The sequence below is a fragment of the Camelus dromedarius genome, chromosome 13, assembly GCF_036321535.1.
Source record: "Camelus dromedarius isolate mCamDro1 chromosome 13, mCamDro1.pat, whole genome shotgun sequence".
Lineage (NCBI taxonomy): Eukaryota > Metazoa > Chordata > Mammalia > Artiodactyla > Camelidae > Camelus > Camelus dromedarius.
This window is the reverse complement of record NC_087448.1, coordinates 28,927,325-28,948,319: the sequence shown is the minus strand read 5'-3', so window position 1 is coordinate 28,948,319 and position 20,995 is coordinate 28,927,325. Positions and strand designations below refer to the sequence as shown.

Genomic DNA, 20,995 nt, shown 5'->3' with positions numbered 1-20,995 from the left:
AAGACAGCGCGGAAGCGGGGAGTTAAAGAGTCTGAGCCTGTCGTGGGAGCTGGCCCGGCACCCTCGGGAGCGCCCTGGAGTCGATTTGGGGGGCTTCCTTTTTGTACACACCACTAGGTACGTTCTTTGTAGTTCCTGGCCTTTCCGCCTGTCTCGAATGGAGAGCTCACTTTTCCCAGCCCCGGACCGGCCTTGCCGGCTCGCCACGGGAGAATGGGAGCAGCCGGGGAGGACGTGCGGAGGAGGGGCGCCGAGAAGGAGTGATCGAGTGGGCTTGGGGATGACACCGGCTTGAGTGTCCTGGTCTGCTCTTCGCCCGTGGAAGCCGCAGCACGTCAGCCTTCCAAGGAGTGGATTCTTTTTCTCTAGTTGTAGCTCGTTTTGACGGGAAATAATACAGTCTCGCCTTCTATCCTGGGTTGTCTTAGCCAAAGGAGGGTGTTTGAGAAGAGGCAACCCAAAGCATTTAACTTCCTAGCCCTCATCAGTCATACGTTTCTCACAGGGACTAATGTACGGGGAAGGCGCCCATACACAGGCTTCCTCATCTCTTGCTTGCTTGCTGTAAATAATTGTTTAGTAACTGCTGTTTGTTAGGGGATTGCTGGGCTATCCAAATTATGTTCAAAGTGTTTCGAGACTGGAGATAATAAATGAAAAACTGTGGGTATAAATTATTTAGTTGGGAAAAGTTTTGTGCTCATTGTAACATTTAGCTGCCTCGAAGGCGGACCTGAACTCATTCATATTCGATTGACTGCTGCTTAAAAGCCACTTAACTTCTCTGAGCTTGTTAATACTTCTGCAAAATCTTATCACCAACACCTTACCCCTCTAGCTTTCAAGGTTATTTAGAGAATCACACTTGAGAAAATGTATGTGATGCTCTTGTGTAAACTATAAAAAACCTCAAGAGCGTTAGGTTTTCAGTTGATTCTTTTTGTGAAATGTATGTTTGTTGAATACATTTTAATTGTCAAAATGAATGTCTTTGGAACTTTGTACTTTTTAAAAATTATACATTCTTGTGATTTCTTTTTAGTTTTCTCTCTGTGCTATGGGAGATGTCAAAGAATCAAAAATGCAAATAACACCTGAAACTCCAGGAAGAATACCTGTTTTAAATCCTTTTGAAAGTCCTGGTGATTATTCTAATCTCCATGAACAGACTGTCTCTAGTCCTTCTGTTTTTAAATCGACAAAATTACCAGTAAGTTATTCTTGACTAGTGTTTACAAATAACTTTAAATGTAAATATCTTTCTTTACAGGAGAAGTGGGAAACTTACCATGGAATGTATATATCTGCAATGTGCTTTTTAATTATAATATTCATTATAATGTGGTGGTTCGGCTAAAAATAAGCTAGCCAGATTTTCTTTTTATTTTATTCAGCAGGTAGCGTGTTAACTTCCTGCAGCCGTGGGTGCAGCTATGTACTATGGTTGATGATACATCATAATAGAGAAGAAGCTATGTCGTCTATCTATTCTCGTATAATCAGCAAACATTATCTGAAGGCTGTGTGTCGGATACAGAGCTAAGCTATAGGGGTTACACCTTGAACAAGTCAGGGTTATAAAACACAAACTGTCAAAGAGCTTATACTCTAATCCAGGGGTCAGCAAACTTTTCCTGTCAAGGGCCAGATGGTTAAATATTTTAGGCTTTGCAGCTCATCTGGTGGCTGTTGAAACTACTCACCTCTGCCTTGTATTAGAGAAACAGCCGTCAGTAGTATGTAAATAATAAATGCGGTTGTGTTTCAGGAAAGCTTTTTTTATGGACACTGAAATTTGAATTTCATGTAATTTTCACATGTTATGAAATACTAATACCCTTCTGGATTTTTGTCAACCATTCTTAGCTTGCAGATTGTTTGAAAAGAAGTCAGCCTCTACTGTAACGGGTTATTAGACACAACTAACTAGCAATTTCAAGGGAATATGACACGTGCCATGACTAGTGGTTTAAACACAAGGCTGATATGGAGAGGAACGTGCTCTTTAGGAGATTAGAGGAATCTTCATCTGTTCAGTTTATTTTTCTGTTACTGGTTACCGTGAAGAAGTTCTTTTGAAGTCTGCTCTTTTAACTTAGTTAATTACCTAAATATTGCAAACTGGGTGGCTGTTGATGCTTGCTACACTTTACATCAGCTTGATGCTAGCTGAGCACTAGAGGAGTTTTTCTGTTATGCAGTTTATATTGAGTCGTTTATCTGACCTCATGATTTTATTTTTTTCACCTCTAAATATGTTTGATTAAGATATCTGAAAGATGTATTGAATTTTTCCCCCATCACATTTCTGCTTCCTCCTCTATTTGAGAACCTAGCACATTAGGAAAGTGGTTCCCAAGTTCTTCCGAGCACAAATGTACCTGGATGTAGACTTCTCATCCAACGATGAGAAGCACAGAGCTGACCTCATGATTTTAAATTGAATAGTATTAAGTTTGAGTTATCTGTTAGTCTTAATAAACATATGGAGTGACCTCAATCCTCAAAGCAAGGAGGCATGGCATCTTGGGCTTTTAAGCCTTATTTTGTCAAAAATATATTCTGAATTACAGAATAGGATTTGGATAAGTTTTTGATGTGTTGGATAGTTGAATACAGAAAAGCAGGACTGGTTATCACTCATAATCAGTTTAAGGATTGCCTTTTTTATGAGCTTTTGCGAGCACTTTGTTTAATTTCAACTCATTCTTAGTGAAAGTAAATACCATTGATAACTCCTAAGAGATTTTTCGTTTTACTTAGGTGTGTTGCATCACTGATGAGTGTTAATTGTGGAATTTCTATACCTTTAATACTCTGTGATTTTTCTATTATGTAATTTTAAAAATCAACCAGAGGGAAAATTTGAATATTTTAAAGAGGTACAGTCAAGTCAGTTGATTTAGTGTGATTTGATTACCATTTGCCATTTGATTTAGTGGTAAAGTCAAATTTTACAATATGAGCTGTAAGATATTTTTATATTATAACCATTCACATTATTTTTGAAGCTGACATTTGAAGTTAGCATTTTGATGAACTATTTTAGTATGCCTTTACTCATAAGATCACTTTCTTTTGTTAAGACTCCAGGGGAATTTAGGTGGTCTATTGATCAACTAGCTGTAATAAATCCTGTCGAAATTGACCCAGAAGACATTCATCGTCAAGCTTTATACTTGAGTCGGTCTCGGTAAGTTTTCCTTTCTTTCACTTAAGTGTGATAACATGCTCTCAAGTGAAGAGATATAGGAATTTCCAAGGTTGAATATTTTCCCTTGTAAAGAAATCAGGGAGGAAAAATTATGATACAGATTTATCCTGTCCAAATGAAGAATAAGCTCAAAGAGCTACATTCAGAAAGATTCCTGGGCTAACAGTTCCGTATCTGGGTAGGAGTCCTTTTCTTTTAGAGATAACTTTCTCCCTCTGCTAGCACCACCTAGTAGAGGGAAGGGCACTTTGAAATTTATACCTTTGTACATGACTGTGACTTCGGCCATTGAATTTTGTTTTGTTTCCTTTTTTGGTGGTCTAAGATCAAGCGAAGTGCTGTTTCATTGCCATCTACATTTAGGGAAGCCTAAAATCCCCTTACCAAGTTAAGACACATTTAATAGAAGGGCATCCATTATCAAGACAGTTTTCCTAGACATCATCCAACCTTGACACTTGGGGATCTGAATTACATTATCTTGAATTCAGCCCAGTAACCAGAGCAGCTCTAACTGATTTGTTGCTGTATCATGTAGGTTTCCAAGTACTAGTGTTTCTTAGACTCGTGCTGGTTATTGGTGCCTAATATACTGAGACCACTTCTCTGGGGGAACAGACATAGTTTTTGAGTTGCGGTAATCTATAATTACAAATTACAGAGAGCAGTATTCGTGAATAGCTTGAGGGACTCGGTGTCAGTTTCATCATTTGATTTTTTTTTTTTAAATATTTGAAAAAAATCGGATACTGGTATGATCAGCTTTTAGTTTTTGGCCCTTAGGTGCATGTGTTATGAATAATTCTTTTCCCTTTGACTTTAGGATCTAATTACACAAGATGTACCCATGTTGAGATGCTTTTGCGAGTATTTGGCTTTTCTACTCCTTCCTGTCTTGGCTTGGTAACTTGTTGACCATCCCCTCATGCTGACTCATCGCTCATCCCAAGTGCTGTGGATGGGCCTAGAATAGGGACAGAGCGTAAAAGGATTTTAACTTAAATCTAAATCGTACCTTTGAAAGAGAAGGCGAAAAGAACGTCTAAAAGCAAATGTGTCACAAAGGAGGCTGATTTTTTGTTTCACACAAACTGTATTTCTCATTTTGCCTCCTCTCTTTGCTCTGTTGAACTGTGAACAGTCAAGAGATATTGAGCCCTGAGAAACCCTAAAGCGGTCCAGGAGATTATTCCTGCCCTGTAGCGTCAACCAAGTTGTGCCACAGCATTTCTCTACTTACTAGTAAATGATGTATTGTCTGAGCAGGTTTATGAAGAGAATTTTGTTGTATTTCGGTAGATAGACTTGTAACATATGAGAGGGGGAGGACTCTAATTTTAATGTAGCTTACTAATATAGTTCAATGAATGGTTATGGCTTCTACCGAGAATAGTGAGTATACTTTAAAAACATGTTGATTTGTTCTTAGAAGCAAAGACTTCCAGTGTCTCTTCCTGTCTAATCCAACTTCTCTGTCTCAGTGCTTCTCACCTTTTTACCTTTTCTTTTTTTTCATACTGTGCCACACATGAGAAATGGTAACTGTAAGGTATACTGTGTAAACAAATGAGTCTGAGTCTCTCCATATACAGGAGGTGATCAATCCTGAAACACTCCCTCACCACCACCGCCACCACCTCCTTGCCTGCCAAGGGTCCATTCAGGGGGCACCTGTAATACTGCAACCTCTTTGCATCATGCTGGTGTTCTTGATATACTGGTCAGGACACTCTGCCCTATGTGACTTCTGGGAACCTTCTATGATCTGACCCTACAATATTTGGCCACACCGATTTTCACTGCTTCTGGTGATCACCTAAGTATTTCAGGTTGTTAGTCCTCTGGTGAAGCAGTGAAAGGTTTCTGAATGAGGTGTTGGCTAGATAAGTGCTTACTGATGCTGTGTGCTGTTATTACTGTCACTGTGACCTGGTTCTGTCCATGATAAGGTGAAGAGAATGGAGTTATTATTCTCAAGATGGCTGTTCAAGCAGAGACCTGGGCATCAGCATTGTGGTCTGTTTTCTCACAGGTCCCCTTTTTGAGAAATCCACTTGATTTTAACCTTTGAAACATGTCCATTATTAGAAGCTTTGTTATGCTGCAAATTGTATGTGAAAAATTTTTCCAAGAAAATAATGTCTTACCAGCTTATTGATTTAAGCAAATATTCCTTCTAGGAACAGATTAAAGAAGTGGTCCTATGAGGCTCACTGCTGAGTCTTGGCAAGTATATGCCTTGTGCTTGAGACCTGACATTTTGTATTAAATCTTAAAGCTGATAAATTTGTGGTGCTGAAATCATCTGTTTTATCAAAGTGGAAAAAAAAGAATTTGGACAAAATTTTATATTTCATATTTCAAATTTTATACTGATATTTCATAATGAATCATTTTGCCTCTTTATTTGGAACTATAAAGATGACAGTTTCTTTTATCAAAGTAAGAGTTGATTCTAAAATTACAAGTCTGATAAACTTGCTACCATTGAAGAAAAAGAATTAGGACAATTTTTAGATTTCTGTGGAGTAAAATACTTCTTAATTTGGTGATGATTAAAGGGCAAATTTTATTCAAATTAGCTTTATGTTATTAATAGTAATTTTAAAGTTGTATCAACATAAGCCTTTTAAAAGGAAGTACTATTCCATTCAAACTGTGAATGGAGAAGGGGGAGGTAAGCTTAACAGTACAAGGCTGAATTTCTAAATACTGTCATTTTCACAGTGTGCAAGATTCCAGTTTTTCTTTTAAAATGAGCTTAACATTTGCCAGTTCTCCACGGGAAAAAATGATTTCTTTGAAAGGTTATGATTTTAAATGTTCAATCTGTTGAAGTAATGGCCTGGTTATTTTTCTCCTTTATCTCTGTATAGAATAGATAAAGATGTGGAAGACAAAAGACAAAAAGCCATTGAAGAGGTAACTTAAAACTGTTACTGATCGTGAAGCCAGTTAAGCATCGATTCTGCGCATCCATCACCTCTAAAAGAGGAAGACTTCCTTCACATCGTCTTCTGTGCCCCTCCCTACCGGCCACCCGTGCCCAGTCCCCGTCCCCAGGACCCCTCAGTGTTCGTGTCAGACCAGTGTGTTTCAGCTGTTCCAGCACCTCTGTCATCCTCACATGCTCTCGTACTGATCGGTATTTCTTTTCTCCCTCCTACTGAGTTCTTCTTTTGGCCAGTGTTGTGCTTCATGCATCTCTTCATTCTCACAACCTAGCACGATGTGTCTTCCTCGTGCCTTGGATTAGCACAAACTGTTGAAAGTTTCAAGTTGGAGTTTATGTAGAGGAAGGTGAATATTTTCAAGCCTTGAAAATCTAGACTGGCATCAGTAATGGTTTTATCTTCTGTGATCATTAATTCTTTGAATTTTTAAGACATAGACTATATTTCATCACATAAAACATACTGCTCAATAGAAAAAGTATTTTATATTACAGATGTAAAACTTTTTTTAATAAAACTAACAAACTCAGTTTTTCACTTTACGTTTTCTGTGTTTGCTGAACTCCTCCTCTTCGAGTGTAAGGGTTCTCTATCTAGTTATTTCCTCAAAGTCTTCAAGGCACGGCAGCATTTTTTATTTTTTCCTTTTTCCCTCACCAGCCCTCTCCGCCCACCTCTATTCCTTAGCTATGCTTGCTTCTTCTGTACCCCAGGAGACTTCAGCTGAGGCATGTTCAGAGATCAGTGATATGCGGGTTCCCATATTTCAGATGGAGCCTGTTTTTCAGAAGGTTTCATGTGCTTTACTCCTGCCAAACATTATCTACTTCTTAATCTATCTAATAGCTTCAAGATTTCATTCTAATCTGGTCACTTGATTCCTCCCCAGTTGAATATTCTCAGACTCTCTCCCATTTCCCAACATTTGAGGAAATATGCTTTCTCTTTTGAATCCTCAGCTTCATTTTAAAGGGGAATTCAGGAGAAAACTTAAGAAAATGAATTCAGAATGAAGATTAGGGCTAATATATCAGAAGTTAATGTGTCAGCAACAAATTAAATTCATACCTATATATGTGTATATATGAAATACAATGAATACATGCACATAATTAAAAAATTCAAATTGCAAAGAAAGAATTTAAATTGAAAATGAAGAGCCTCTTGTTCTCCTGTCTCACGCTTTAAGAGTAACTGCTATAACATTTCTTGAGTATACTTTCAGATTCGTTCTACATATGTAATAGCACATGTCCTTTAAATATTTCCACAGATAGAATCATCATTCCTGTAACTGTTTTGTGCCTTCCTTTTTATGCTTTTTTGATTATCAGCACATACTGATTTTTAGTAATAGCATAGTATTTCATTGTAGGAAAGTCCTATAAGCTGATCCAGCTGCTATTGACAGATATGCAGGTTGTGCTCAGCGTTTTTCTATCCCTGCAGTAAACACACTTGTGAAGTTGCTAAGTCAGAGGCTTTGTATTTTCTGTTTTGGTAGATTTTGCCCTCCCAAAAGGTTGTACCAGTTTATTTCCTGGCCACCTTATGATACTGCCTGTTTTCTCAAATCTGCAGTACTGGCTACTATCAAACTTCTTAATTTGTGCTACTCTTATTACTTTAAAATTTTCATCTTGTTGGATTTGTATTTCTTTCATTTTGAGTGAACCTATGCATTGCTTCATGAGTTTATGGGTCTTTGATTTTTTTTTCTGGGAATTACCTATACCATAATCTCTGCCTCCCCTCTTTTTTTTTTCCAACATCTTTTCTTCGTGTATTCATAGGTAGTGTAGACAAAGAAGTTAGTTCCTCTTGTCATGGGTATAGCAAAATACAAAGAAAATGTTTTGAGTTACCCCCAAAACATAGAGAGGGGAGGAAAAATGCTGTATTACTTTATTAGGCTTAATTAATTTTGTATCTGGAATGAAAGAGGAAAGACATTTATCCAAATGCTCCATTTGAGTATCCTGGCCAGTGGTGTGCTGGTAAATGTCTTAACAGCTGGCCTTCTGACTGTGGGAAGAGTATGTGCTTTAGTGATTGCTGCTATCCATAGTGTAAATACTCCAACCGTGGCCAGTTTCAAGTTGTGATGTGATGTTACTTAATGGGAAAAGAAATGTAGTGGTACAGCCTTGTATGTAGGCGTTCTACCAGGTACAAAACGCATAATTAACCTCAAAAACATAGGTAACGGTAAATATAAAATAATTAGCAAGTGATGATTTTTGAGTATTTATTCCCTTTGTTTTTAATATAATTCATTTAAGTTTACATAATTCTAATTTTAATATTGGCTTTGTTTAACAACTGATATGCAGACTTCCTGAAAATTTAATAATTAGGTCTTGAGAGTCAGTGCAGGTCAACTCGAGTCCACCATTCATCATATACAGTTATCTCATATATAGCTACTCATATAGAGCTATCTCCATGTATTCCATCCATCTTCATCCTCTCTTTGGCCAGCCTCTCCCTCCCCCACAAAAAAACTGAGGGAGAAATTAAAAATATTTTCTAACACAGCTACTTTTTCCTATTTGGGGGGTAGTTTATGCCTAACTGTGTGACTTTAATTTTCCTAGTTTTTCACTAAGGATGTCATCGTACCCTCTCCTTGGACTGATCACGAAGGGAAGCAGCTTTCAGAGTATCATTCCAGTAAATGTGAGTGTACGAAAAATCATATGAATAAAAATCATAAAAATAAAACGCAGTGAGTGCCAAGCAACATATAGCCAAGTGCCAGTGTACCTGCTTTGGTAGGAAGCTTGCTGTAAATTAAATTTCTGGATTCCAGAGGGTTTTACTATTTAACAGGATTCAGAACTTGACTTAAATGTGCTGAATTCTTTTTTCTGGTCATTCTATTCTGAGTTGAACTTTTTCTTCATAACTGTTGTGAATATCAGTTATAATGCTGGTTATGGAGGATCCATAGATACAGAAATAGTTGGTATTGAATATAGAGCTGAGCTGGTCATGATGTTTGCAGTGATTGTGAAGGTTAATTTTTTTAATGAAATCCTTAAATTGCTTTCTGCTAATTTGCTGGTTTCTTCTAATGGTAGAGGAAGGGTGAACATTTATGTGAGCTCTGGGACAGTGTAATACAGCTGATGATTTGCAAAATTAGTGAGGAAATTGAAGGGCAAACCAGTAACCTTTCAATTATTTTTCTTCCTCCAGGAAATGGTTATTTTGAATTTGCTCTCACCATCCTTTGGGTTGTGAGTAGTACTCAAATATTAATTGTATATATGCATCTGTCATTTCAGTGGAATTGCCCTCTTTTCTATGTAGCATACATTAATTATGCTTTCAGCATAAGAGGAATATTTGTTGCATTCTTTATCAAAAGCACAACAATACAGGAAAAAAAAAAGGAGTTGAGCACTTTCCATGTGTCCAGACAGTGCTAAGTGCTTTCACTGTTCCTTACAACAGCTCAGATGAGGTAGGTGCTATCATTGGTCTCATTTTATAAGTAAGAAAACCTAGTTTTAGAAAGAGTGGAGCACTTTCCAGGGTTACAGAGATGATAAGTTGGTAGAACCTGGAACCTCGTAGAACAACGAGGCTCATTCAGATGCTGTACACTGAGCCACTACAAACTAAAGGTGGCATGCAGTCATGGGTGGAGATCTGGCTTGTAGACCATCTGCTGTTATAAACCAGAAGGGGTGACCTTGATCAACTTCTTCAATCTCTTTAGGACTCAGTCTTTTTATTTGTAAAACAAAGGGGTTAAATTAGATGGTTGTGTATTAACATCCCTCCCAGCTCTAAAATTCTATATCCAAAGTGACATTTCCAGATACCAGATTTTCCCTCCAAATTCTTAAATGTTGGATCTTTGAACAGATGAGTCAACCTTCTTATGTGATCTTTTTCATAACATCATTTTATACTTGAAGTATCCTATTTTAGTCAAAGTGATGCAGATCTGGAAGATGCTAAAAATACTACATCCAGCCTCTTTGACACGCTCATCAAACCCATGATGCCAGAGTGCAGTGGTTAATGGGGGCGGGGAGGGGGCTGTTCCAGAGCCTTTCTGTCCAATATGGTGTCAGGAAACAGGTCCGTTCGTCATGGGTCTCGCATTTCTACACATCTCAGGAGGAGTGGCACAGCCAGGTTTTGTTCCGGATAGCTTTTTGGTGTAATCAGATCCATCCATTTTTCCTTATTAGATTATGGTCTTAAAGTTACAAGTTAACACTTGCAATAGAGTTGAAAAGTGATGTGCTAGTGCTCCTGTCTGACCTGAGGAGGAAGGCATGCTGGTGGAAGACACAGTTTGAGCCGACACTTGAGTTAGCCAGACTTGGGGTATGGGGGAGAAAAATCAGAGAGGAAAGAGTATTAGAAATACCTAGAAGTGAGAGAGGAAACCTGTTTGTTTTTTAAGGTATTCAAATAATGTTTGGTTGGAGAACAGTTGTGCTAGAGACAGAGACAAATGGGAACGGATTTGTTTACATCATTAAGGTGTTTGGACTCCAGCCCGAAGTCCAAGGACATTACAAGATTTTTGCAACAGGGTGACTTAATTACATGTGCCTTTTTTATTTTATTTTAACTTAATTTTGTTTTATTTTACTTTACTTACTTTTAATTTTATTTATTTTATTCTTTTATTTTAATTATTTTATTTTTTATTTTATTTCATTTTAATCCATTCTGATAGTGTTTAATAGGAGACTTTAACCCATTTACTGCCCTCCACCCCCACTCACTCATCCATTTATTTATTATCTGATGATTTTTCAAGTTAAGAAGCTTAACATGTAGTTGTTAACTTTGGATTTTTTACAAAATTATTTGCATCCATATTTTTGACCCGTCTTGGAAAAAAAAAAAACAAAAACCTGAGCACGGTTTTATTGATCAAATTTCAGTTTCAGTCAGAATGGCTTGGCATTTCAGTTCAGACATTTAAACCCATTTTGGAAAAGCATCAGGCGACAGAAGACATAGAAGTTGGCTAACATACATCCTCAACCTTTAAAGGTTGACATCACAGAGAGCAGCCCTGCTTTCCTTGGTGTACCCTGACTCGCTCCGGTAATCCTTAAATTTTATCCGTGTGCTCCCTCAAAGCTGAAAATAAATAAGTAAATAAACTTAACAGAAACATGCCAAATTACATAACTCACATGGGCAGACATTTATTTTTTCAATGTGAAATAAAAGTTTCCCCATTTCTTTTTCTAAGCTCTGGAAAAAGTAGCCCAAAAATAAATGAAGAATATAAAAATGTAAGGTTTTTCACTTAAAATATTTTACAGGTATTAGCATAAATAATGACTCGCCAACTGAAAGAAAACTGACCATCCATTCTGAGAAAAGCAACGGTAAGCATGGATATAATCGGAATAGAAGTCTGTTTCGTATTAAGCGACATTTGATTTTAAATTCAGTTAATGGGATAACACTTCACTCTGGAGTTGAAATTGCTCTCTTTTTATGAACAAGCTTTAGGAAAGCTGACCTTTAGAAACAGCAGATATATCCAGCCATGTCTTAAAAATGGTGATAGTGTGTTTTGTGGCTCAAAGGATGTGAATCGAATTTTGGTTTTGGAAGGCATTCTTTGGAAAATGTGTTAATATTGGTAAATTGATCCCCAAATATAGGCTTGCTTCTTCTTCATTCATGTTTCAGCAGCACAACCAAGAGTTAACTTTTACCATTAACAGGTTTACATGAGTGCTGGAAAGTGTGGGAAACCGTCTATAGGAAGGTGACATGTTATGTAGTGGAATGCGTAAATGAAATAATTCAGTTTGGCTGGAACATCACGGGGAGGTGGTTGATTGGGAAGCACATGCTAAATTGCATGTAACAGGCTTGCATTGATTTATCCATGTTTGTATTTATTTATCTACCTGCTTCCAGCTGCTTGCCAGACATTGCTGTCTCTTCCTGTGGATTTTAATTTAGAAAAGGTATTAGGTAGGTATTCTATTTGTTTAAGCCTTTAATAACTTAAATAAAAGGTTTCGTTTTAATGGCTTTTTGTAAATGGGAATCTGTGGCAATGCCTCTTTCCCCAAGAGATGGGGAAACCATCCTGAAATTTCTCTTTTTTTTAATATGGCTGAATTTGCCATCATTTTATCATAATGAACTTAGGTATAGACATAAACTATTCATGGACACATCTTATTGGTCCTACCTATGCTAATAATGAAGCACTCAAACGAGAAGGAATCATTTCAGACATCAGACATCACATAGGCAGTTAAACTTTGCCCTCTTTTTTGAAAAAGAAATTCAAACATCTAATATGTACTGATTTTTTAAAAAGTCAGATAGCTGAAATATAATTGCTCTTCAGAATGACTGGCTCTGCCTTTTATCCTGTTAACAATAAATACAGGTGACTATTTTAGAGCCGATGAATTTGCAGATCAGTCTCCTGGGAACCTCAGTTCTTCATCCCTCAGGAGAAAGCTGTTTTTAGATGGCAACGGAAGTATCTCCGACTCCTTACCTCCAGCTTCTCCCAGAAGTCCTTGTCATGGTGCTCAAGCATCACTTGAGGTTTTTTATTCGATAGACTTATCTCCTGTGCAGTGTCGAAGCCCTGCGCAGACACCAAGTTCGGTAAGAAGTGTACTGACGGTGGCTGGTTGGTTTGCTCTGGGGGTTTTGGACCTAGGTGTTCCTGTTGCACTCAAGGGGCATGATTGTCTTGTGGGCTTTATATTTCATGCAGATTAGGCTGGCTCACATTTTTGTTGTTAGGCACTGGAATGTTTTTGGTCAGACTCCCCACAATATTGTATTTAGAGGTAAATGAGGCGACCAGATTAATCATGAGTCTCAAGGAATGTCCATGTAAGTTACTTACTGAATTACAAAAGATTTTCAGTATAACATAACTAAATTTGTATTGATGGAGTAACTTAATTTATAATTTTTCATAAACAGCCACTTAGCATGAAAAATAATGGTTTGTGCCAACACAGTGCATTTATATTTTATCTTGTCTAATATATTCTATGTCAGAATTTTTGGAAGTCTTCTTAACTACCCTTGTTACAAGATGTCTTGCCTTTTGGTGTCTTGCTTTGTCCCACAAAGCAAAGGCAGCATCTTGTTTTTTGGCGAGTGATTGAACTTATACAACCTAGTTTATAAATGTGTTTTGAAAATAAAGATAAATAGCATGTGGTATAACAGAGTTGAGGAAGAGAACCGTATGATTTTATTTATTTAATTTTGTCATAGGGGCAGTTTTCGTCTAGCCCTATTCAAGGAAGTGCAAAAAAATACAGTTTGGGAAGTATAACCAGTCCTTCACCTATTTCTTCACCCACTTTCTCACCAATTGCATTTCAAATAGGAAAGACACCACTCTCAGGTACGTTTCATAATTAAATACATAATTAAAAGAGTTATATTGTCAGTATTTGTTACGACAGAGGCTCTTCTTTAGCTGCTTCTAACTCTAGAGATCTAAATGACCCCTGAACTTTCCAAAATTGAGAAACTTGGATTTGTTTACCAGAAGAACAATTTTCTTTCAAAGACTGCAATTCTCAAGAGTTCTCCTGTAGTGTCAGATACAGGGAATTTGACCAGCAGCATTGATATCAAGCATGCTTACAAACAGAACCAAGAAAGATGGCAGTTGTAGAGATAAGCTGGCTGTGGTAGACCTTCCCACTAGACCTTCCCACGATAGATTCAGACTTTGGTGATTGGATATTCATATTTCCTAAAGATACATTTGTTTGATTAAGGTTTTTAGGAAAATATTGTATGCGGAAATTTACGTATTTCTCTTTGTAATATGTCAGTTTTTCTTTGAAAAGAATTATAGCACTTTTTGAAAATTATTCCCCATTTAAAGAACCTACTCATAGTAAACACAATTGGAAAACTGAAAACAATTTTTGATAGTCTTCCCTTTATATATGTGCATGTGTTTATATGTATGTATATATCTCCACACATATGTGAACACACACATGCACACACATAGTTCTATATCGTGCTTTTTTCACAGAGCATTTTATTATGAGTATTTTCATAGGTCATTCAAGTCCTTTATGGTCTGAAATCATGATTTTTGAGTCACTGTACAATATTGCATTTTATGATTGTATCTTTTGTTTTCAATCATTAATAAACATTTAAATTATTTCTAAATTTTCCTTGTATATACATTGTATTGCATATATTTATTTCCTTAGGTTAAATTTTTAGAAGTGGAACTATTTGATAAAAAAGAGATGAATGTTTTTAAGGATCTTGAGGAATTTTGTCAAATTTTCTTCATAAGAGGTTGTACCAGTTGAAATTTTCATTAATAGTGTGTGAGAAAGCCAGTTTTCCCCCATTCTAGCAGACCTGGTCTTACCACTCTGTTTGCTGTTTATTAATTTGGTACATCACAAAAAGGTCTCTTACTGCTTGAATTTTTGTGTCTTTGATTCTTACGATGGTGAACTCTTCGAATGTTTATTGGTCATGTTTGGGAGAGTTATTAGTTCATACTTCAGTGTTTTTGTTAAACAAATGGTCTTACTGCTTTCACTTCCATGCTTTTTATTACTTATGTGGCTGAACACTTCATATATTCATTTACCATTGGGAGGATTGTTTACCTGCTTTTGCCCATTTTTTTAAATGTTTGTTTATATTAAACTAAGGAAATTATAAAAACTATTAAGGTTTAAGGCATTTTGGTCGTTTTGATTATCATCATTAAGCTCTTTATTATTGCAAGTATTATTTTACAGTTTTTTGTTTGCTGTTTAATGTTGCTGATAGTATTTTATGTAAACACAAATAGATGATTATGTATTTCATTTACCAGGTACAGCTGTTAATTTGCAGCTGTCAGCTCATTTGTTCTCCACCTTGTATGTGGACAGCGCTGTAGTAGTAATATGCTTGTGAGGAAATAATTCTCAGGGAATAAAATGCTTTGTTTAATTAAAAAAGGGAAAGTGCTAGGAGGGTAGGGTACAGCTCAATGGTAGTGCGCCTGCTTGCATGCACGAAGTCCTGGGTTCAATCCCCAGTACCTCCATTTAAATAAATACATAAATAACATACATACATACATATATACATACACAAACCTAATTACCTCCCCCCTCAAAAAAAAAAAAAAAAAAAAAGAAAGGAGAGGGACGTGCCAGAGGAATTATATTTGAAGATCTTCACCCTACTTGAACATACACATTTGTTTGTGCTATTATTTTTCTTTTTTTTAATGGAGGTCCTGTCCTGGGGATTGAACCTAGGACCTTGTGCGTGCAAAGCATGTGCTCTACCACTGAGCTGTACCTTCCGCCTCTAACTCCGCCACCCTTTGTGCTATTATTTTTGACACCAGGATTTCACTTCAGTAAACAATAACAATTGTTAATAGAAGTCCAGTTATTCTGGCATGAAACATGATGACCGTTTAGTACTGGCTTTCCCATTTCCGTGTTTTTATGATGTGATTTTTTTCCCCTCCCCATCTTTTAGAACAGAGGAAGTTTACTTCCCATTCTCCCGATGCTTCGTCTGGAACACATGCTAACGGAATTGCCAATCCGTGTATCCGAAGTCCTTACATCGATGGCTGCTCACCAATTAAAAACTGGTCTCCGATGAGACTCGAGGTGTGCGGAGGGGGCGCTCAGTACCGGACCTCCCTGATCCGGATCCCTTTTACTCTGGAGGCTCCAAAAGGAGATGAAGACGACGGGGCGGACGATCCTTCCGCAGACGTGCCCCCTCTGAGCGCGGGAGGCCACCTGCCGCAGCTGGATGGCGCCGCCTCCCCGCGCGGCCCGCGCCTGGTGGTGACCGCCCTGTCCATCACCCATAGCCAGCCCGGCGCTGCCGAGAGGGAGCTGGCGCTGCTGCAGGAGGGGGACAGCGGGAAGGAGAATGTCACGGTGGATATGGTGGATCCCGTAGAGATAGCAGAGGAGACCGCTTGGATTAAGGAGCCGGGTGATAATGGGAGCCCGGCCATGACCGAGTTTGTGAGTGGGATCGCCTTCAGTATTGAGAACTCCCACATGTGCATGTCACCTCTTGCAGAAAGCAGCGTCATCCCCTGTGAAAGCAGTAACATTCAGGTAAGGTATTTGAATAATCTGCAGTCCTTCACTTGCTCCCTTGCTTGGTGTTCTTTATACTGTCTTTTCTAGGATTACAGTAAGAAAGAAAATGGGTTACGTGAGAGATCTGTAGGATTATATATTTTTTTCAATCAATACTGGGTGATATCAAGAGGGTTCATTTCTTTTCATTTGGACCAGTGATACATATTTAATAGTCACATTAACTGATACTTATTTGGGGTTGAAAGACATGAGAACAGAAAAGAAATCAAGCTTTTATTCTGTTTCTACAAACTGTTAGAGTCAGGCAACCTCTCAGGGTTCACCTCTGTTTCATGTGGAGCTGGTTCCAGAGGAATTCAGTTTCCTGTATAGTATTTGTATTCTAAAAATACAGTAGTTTTGGCTTTTCCTCTGTATGATTTAGGGAGAAAAAACAGAGTTTAGAACATATATATATGTATATGTATATACATATATTTGTACTTTTTGTTTAAAAAAATATGATTTTTTAAAATAAAAAACCCACTATTTTTCAGGTAATCATACACCTTCAATTTGGCAATATCTGGCAATAGGAAAGCATGATTCATTTGACAGATACACTTCATAGCCAGCACTTACTTTCAGAAAGACATTTGTTCCATTAATTGCCATATCCTTTGAGTTGAGGATTTTGAAAGAACTTTCAAATAGAAAGTCAGTTTTGCCTGCCATTTCATAGTAACAATATCTCACACATAGCTCTTACAATATGCCAAATACTTTATATGTGTTAATTTGTTTAATCTTCACAACAATCCTCTGAAATAGATGTACTCATCCCCATTTTACATATGAGGAAACTGAGGGTCAGAGAGGTTCAATATATTGCCTATATAGCTAGTAAGTGGTGGAGCCAAGGCTCAAATCCCGGCGGTCTGGCTTTAGAGTCCATGTTCTTTTCCAAGTTTATACTGACCAGTAGTAATAGTTAACAGTTAATACACAGAGTCCCAGTGTACCAGACACTCTTCTAACCACTTTATATATATCATTTCATTTAATTCTCACAACAACTCAGTAATGCTTTAGTGCTGTCCATTTTGACATGCTGATGTTTAAATTTCATGGAGGGATTTTAAATGCTCCAAAATTGAATATAATCTTTTGGCTCATATTTTATGACTGTATTATCTAGCCTGACTTTGAGGATCGTGGCTCGAAAAAATAGACTAGAATCACTTGTACATATTTCAGCTTCTAAATTTGGTTCCTAAATGAAGAAGCACATACAGTCAAACTGAGCCTTAAATGTATTGTCAACTTCCTTTTCTCTCTCCTTTTTTCTCACTACCTCTTTTTTTCACAGCGTTTATACAAGTGTTATAAAATACTTTCATTGAAATACATAGTAAACATCCAATGCAGCTACCCATTGGAAGCCCTTATCACTGTTAAATTATCATCTACTCTATGCCCGAGTACCTGCAGGGGTATTCCAGTCCATTTTAGAGGACTTTTCTTACAAGCTTCTTCCTTAACGAATTACAGTATGGTCCTGTCTGTGGCATCTACCAGTCAGTTCCAGTTTTACCCTTTGGGCCATAGCATAATAATCTGTACTGCTTGCAGAGCATTTTGTAGTTTAAAAATGTTTTCATACATTTTTATTTTCCTACCACAGAGGTAGCTTCGAACATTGAATGCAGTCACATTTTCCCAGGGCCTTTTGACTTGCTCTGTTGTGACGGGTTGGTCGCCAAGCATTGTACACAGTTGTATTCACTCCCTACATCACAAGGGTTTTGTTCAAGTGGGACATGACTCCCAGTAGCGAACAAATAAGCATCCATCCCTGAGAACTGGAAACTTTTTTTCATAAGGTGATGATAGAATGCACTTTGTAGGCTATCCTAATGTTTGTGATGGGGGCAAAAGTAGTCTTCCCTTCACTGATCGTAATTTGCATGAAAGGGCGTAAGTGGAGGTGCTTCCCTTGTGGGTTGTTTGGTGCTGAGCACTGTGCAGGGAAATGCAGTGTGTGCAGTACCATTATTTATTGTGCTATTATGAAGGGGAGATTTTTTTATTTCAACAGTGGGTGTAAGTATAATGTAAGCCATCTTTAAAAAAATGAATATTCTTAAAGGTAGCATGCCTTTTAAGTAAATTGTATTTACAGACAGGCTTGGTAAATGAGTTGGAAGATGAAGTTGATTGTAATCTTCATTTCATCTACTGGGTGTGTGATCACAGAGTCACAGGGAAGGAAGCATGTTCTTAGTGGCTTGTTCACTGATTTTTAAAGAAAATTACAAGATATATTTTATCAGAAGGAATTGTACTGACTACTTTGAAGAACAACCAGTTCTATGTAGAATACATTTTATGTTTATATATTTTAAAATTCATTAAATATGATAAGTATTAAATATTACATTGTGTTGTTCAGGTGTGAATGACAATATATAGTGATTCACTTAAATGTTTAAAATATTGTCTTTATATACAATTATTTAAACTATATCTTACATAAATATATAAAAAGCATGTATTTTGTTTAAATATTTTTAAGTAAGTTTATTTAAACGTAAAAGTTCATCGGAATAAACTTTGTGGGTAAGTGAATCACAGTTTGCAGTGTTATCCTTGGTGGTTTTCCCTCTCATCCCTGCCAGATGGACAGTGGCTATAATACACAGAATTGTGGAAGCAATATCATGGATACGGTTGGAGCGGAAAGTTATGACAAAGAAAATGACGCACAGACCTTGGAAGTCGAGACTAAATCGCAAGTTTTTAATACAAAGGTATAGAAAACACAGAGAAAGCTTGGTATGGTGGTAGTGCATAAGTATTTACTAAACGTGACTGGTTTTGGCCAATTTTTTTTCCCTCCATTTTGCTTAAAATTTTGTTATCATCTGTTTATGTCTCAGCCTGTCTTCAGTTCATTTAATAGCAGGAGAAAGTGGTTTTTAAATCAAAACACTTTATTTTCCTAATCTCCTGCCCTGAGGGAGGACTGTAAGAGATGAAGAGGGAAGGAGAGCTAGCCCCACTTTAGAAACAGGGCTTGAGAGCAGATCCGTTCCTTTACAGTCAAGGGTAACAGGGGAGGGCGTCAGAAGGAGGGGGGCGGACGTTTTTGCCTCTAATATTGTCTGAAAGCTAAACATAAAAAAGAATTTTGATTATTAGAGAGGGAAATAGTATAATTGAGAGATTACCCATCAGTTAAGAACACCCAAAGGGCTTATTTATTAAAATCAAAGCCTTCAGAGGTAGCACATATGTGTCTTCTATACTAAATATTTATCTCATATAATCTTGCATATTTCTTTTTTTAAAAATAAAATTTTTTTTTCCTTTTTTCTTTTTTTTCCCAAACCCTTGTGTCGAGGACATATCTTTTATACAAAAGTGTACTGTTGATGAGGACATCACTGAATTTTCTGGATAGGATGGTTCTAACCATACACAGTTGGCCCTTCGTATATCCATAGGTGCCACATCCATGGATTCAACCAACCTCAGATCAGAAACATTCAGGGGGGAAAAATCATCCAGAAAGTTCCAAAAAGCAAAACTGGGGTTTGCCATGTGCCAGGAACTATTTACATAGCATTTATGTTGTATTTGCCACTATTTACATAGTATTTATATTGTATTAGGTGTTATTACTTAAGGAGTCTAGAGATGATTTAAAATGTGCAGGATGTTGTGCATATGCAAATACTATGCCATTTCATACAAGCATCCACACGTGGATTTTGTTATCCACGGGAGGTCCTGGAATCAATCCCCCTTGGATGCTGAGAGACAACTGTATTTGTATTTGAAGAAACCCATCATAATTTATGGCACTTATCAGGAGAATCTTTTATTTTTTTATGCCAATTTATTAATAAACAAGTGTGCAGCTGAATACAACTCTCCAAATGAATATTAAGATTTACTATTGAGGCCACTTTCTTTTCCCTTTGCTCCATTTTGTCAGGAGGCGGGACAGTAGTTGTTCATGTAAAAAGTCAGCAAGCATTGAGATACAGGAAGTACTCTTTTTGATACAGAACATTAATTTGTAACAAAACGTATCTACATTGTCCCGTTAGAGCGCATAGGGAAATTTGCATTCGTTTTAAAAACAGCTCACGTAATTGTTGCATCCTTGAGTGGTCCTATTTAAACTGAAAACAAGGAATTTCCTTTCTTTCACAGCAAGACCACCCAACACAAAGGTACTGGATGAAAACAGCAAATCCTCCTCAGTGCAGCAGTCCGTAGAATACCTCTCTCCGAGCCAGAGCTGTCCCTGGACAGCTCCTCACATATTTTATTACGCACGGGATCGATAATGTGATTGTGATTGGGAAAAAACTGCTTCAACTTACATGCTGAGCTTTTTTTCATTCCCTCCTTAATGTGAAAAATCAAGGGCTTAATTTAGTGACACAGGAACAACAGAAAAAGTCCTGGAACTTTCAGCAAGTTACTGAAGACCAAATTCATTTTTTAATAAAATATTTTTGTACTGACCTTGAGTGATGTGTTTAATAAAAAACCTGAGAGTGATGACTTTGCTCCTGTCCTACAGGGTCAATGAGCTGCTTACTAGTGAGCATGACACCACTGAATTTAGCAAAAGTTCTTGGATAGTGTACAACTGTGAAGGTGCTATGTTTATTTTACATAAAAATGTGAATATACAGATGAATTTGTTTATAACCTTTGTGAAAGAAATGATT

General features: G+C 37.2%; 1 protein-coding gene across 1 annotated transcript; it reads left to right on the top strand.

The window, feature by feature from the left end:
* Positions 1 to 9: 9 nt before the first annotated feature.
* BORA (BORA aurora kinase A activator) lies at positions 10 to 20,825 on the top strand. Its single transcript, XM_031466107.2, has 12 exons — positions 10 to 117; positions 1,043 to 1,210; positions 3,087 to 3,193; positions 6,091 to 6,136; positions 8,766 to 8,847; positions 11,475 to 11,540; positions 12,085 to 12,141; positions 12,569 to 12,795; positions 13,423 to 13,555; positions 15,679 to 16,280; positions 18,926 to 19,057; positions 20,469 to 20,825. Exons 2-12 carry the CDS (start codon positions 1,058 to 1,060, stop codon positions 20,532 to 20,534), a joined length of 1,671 nt encoding a protein of 556 aa, XP_031321967.1. The 5' UTR covers positions 10 to 117; positions 1,043 to 1,057; the 3' UTR covers positions 20,535 to 20,825.
* The last annotated feature ends 170 nt before the right edge of the window (positions 20,826 to 20,995 follow it).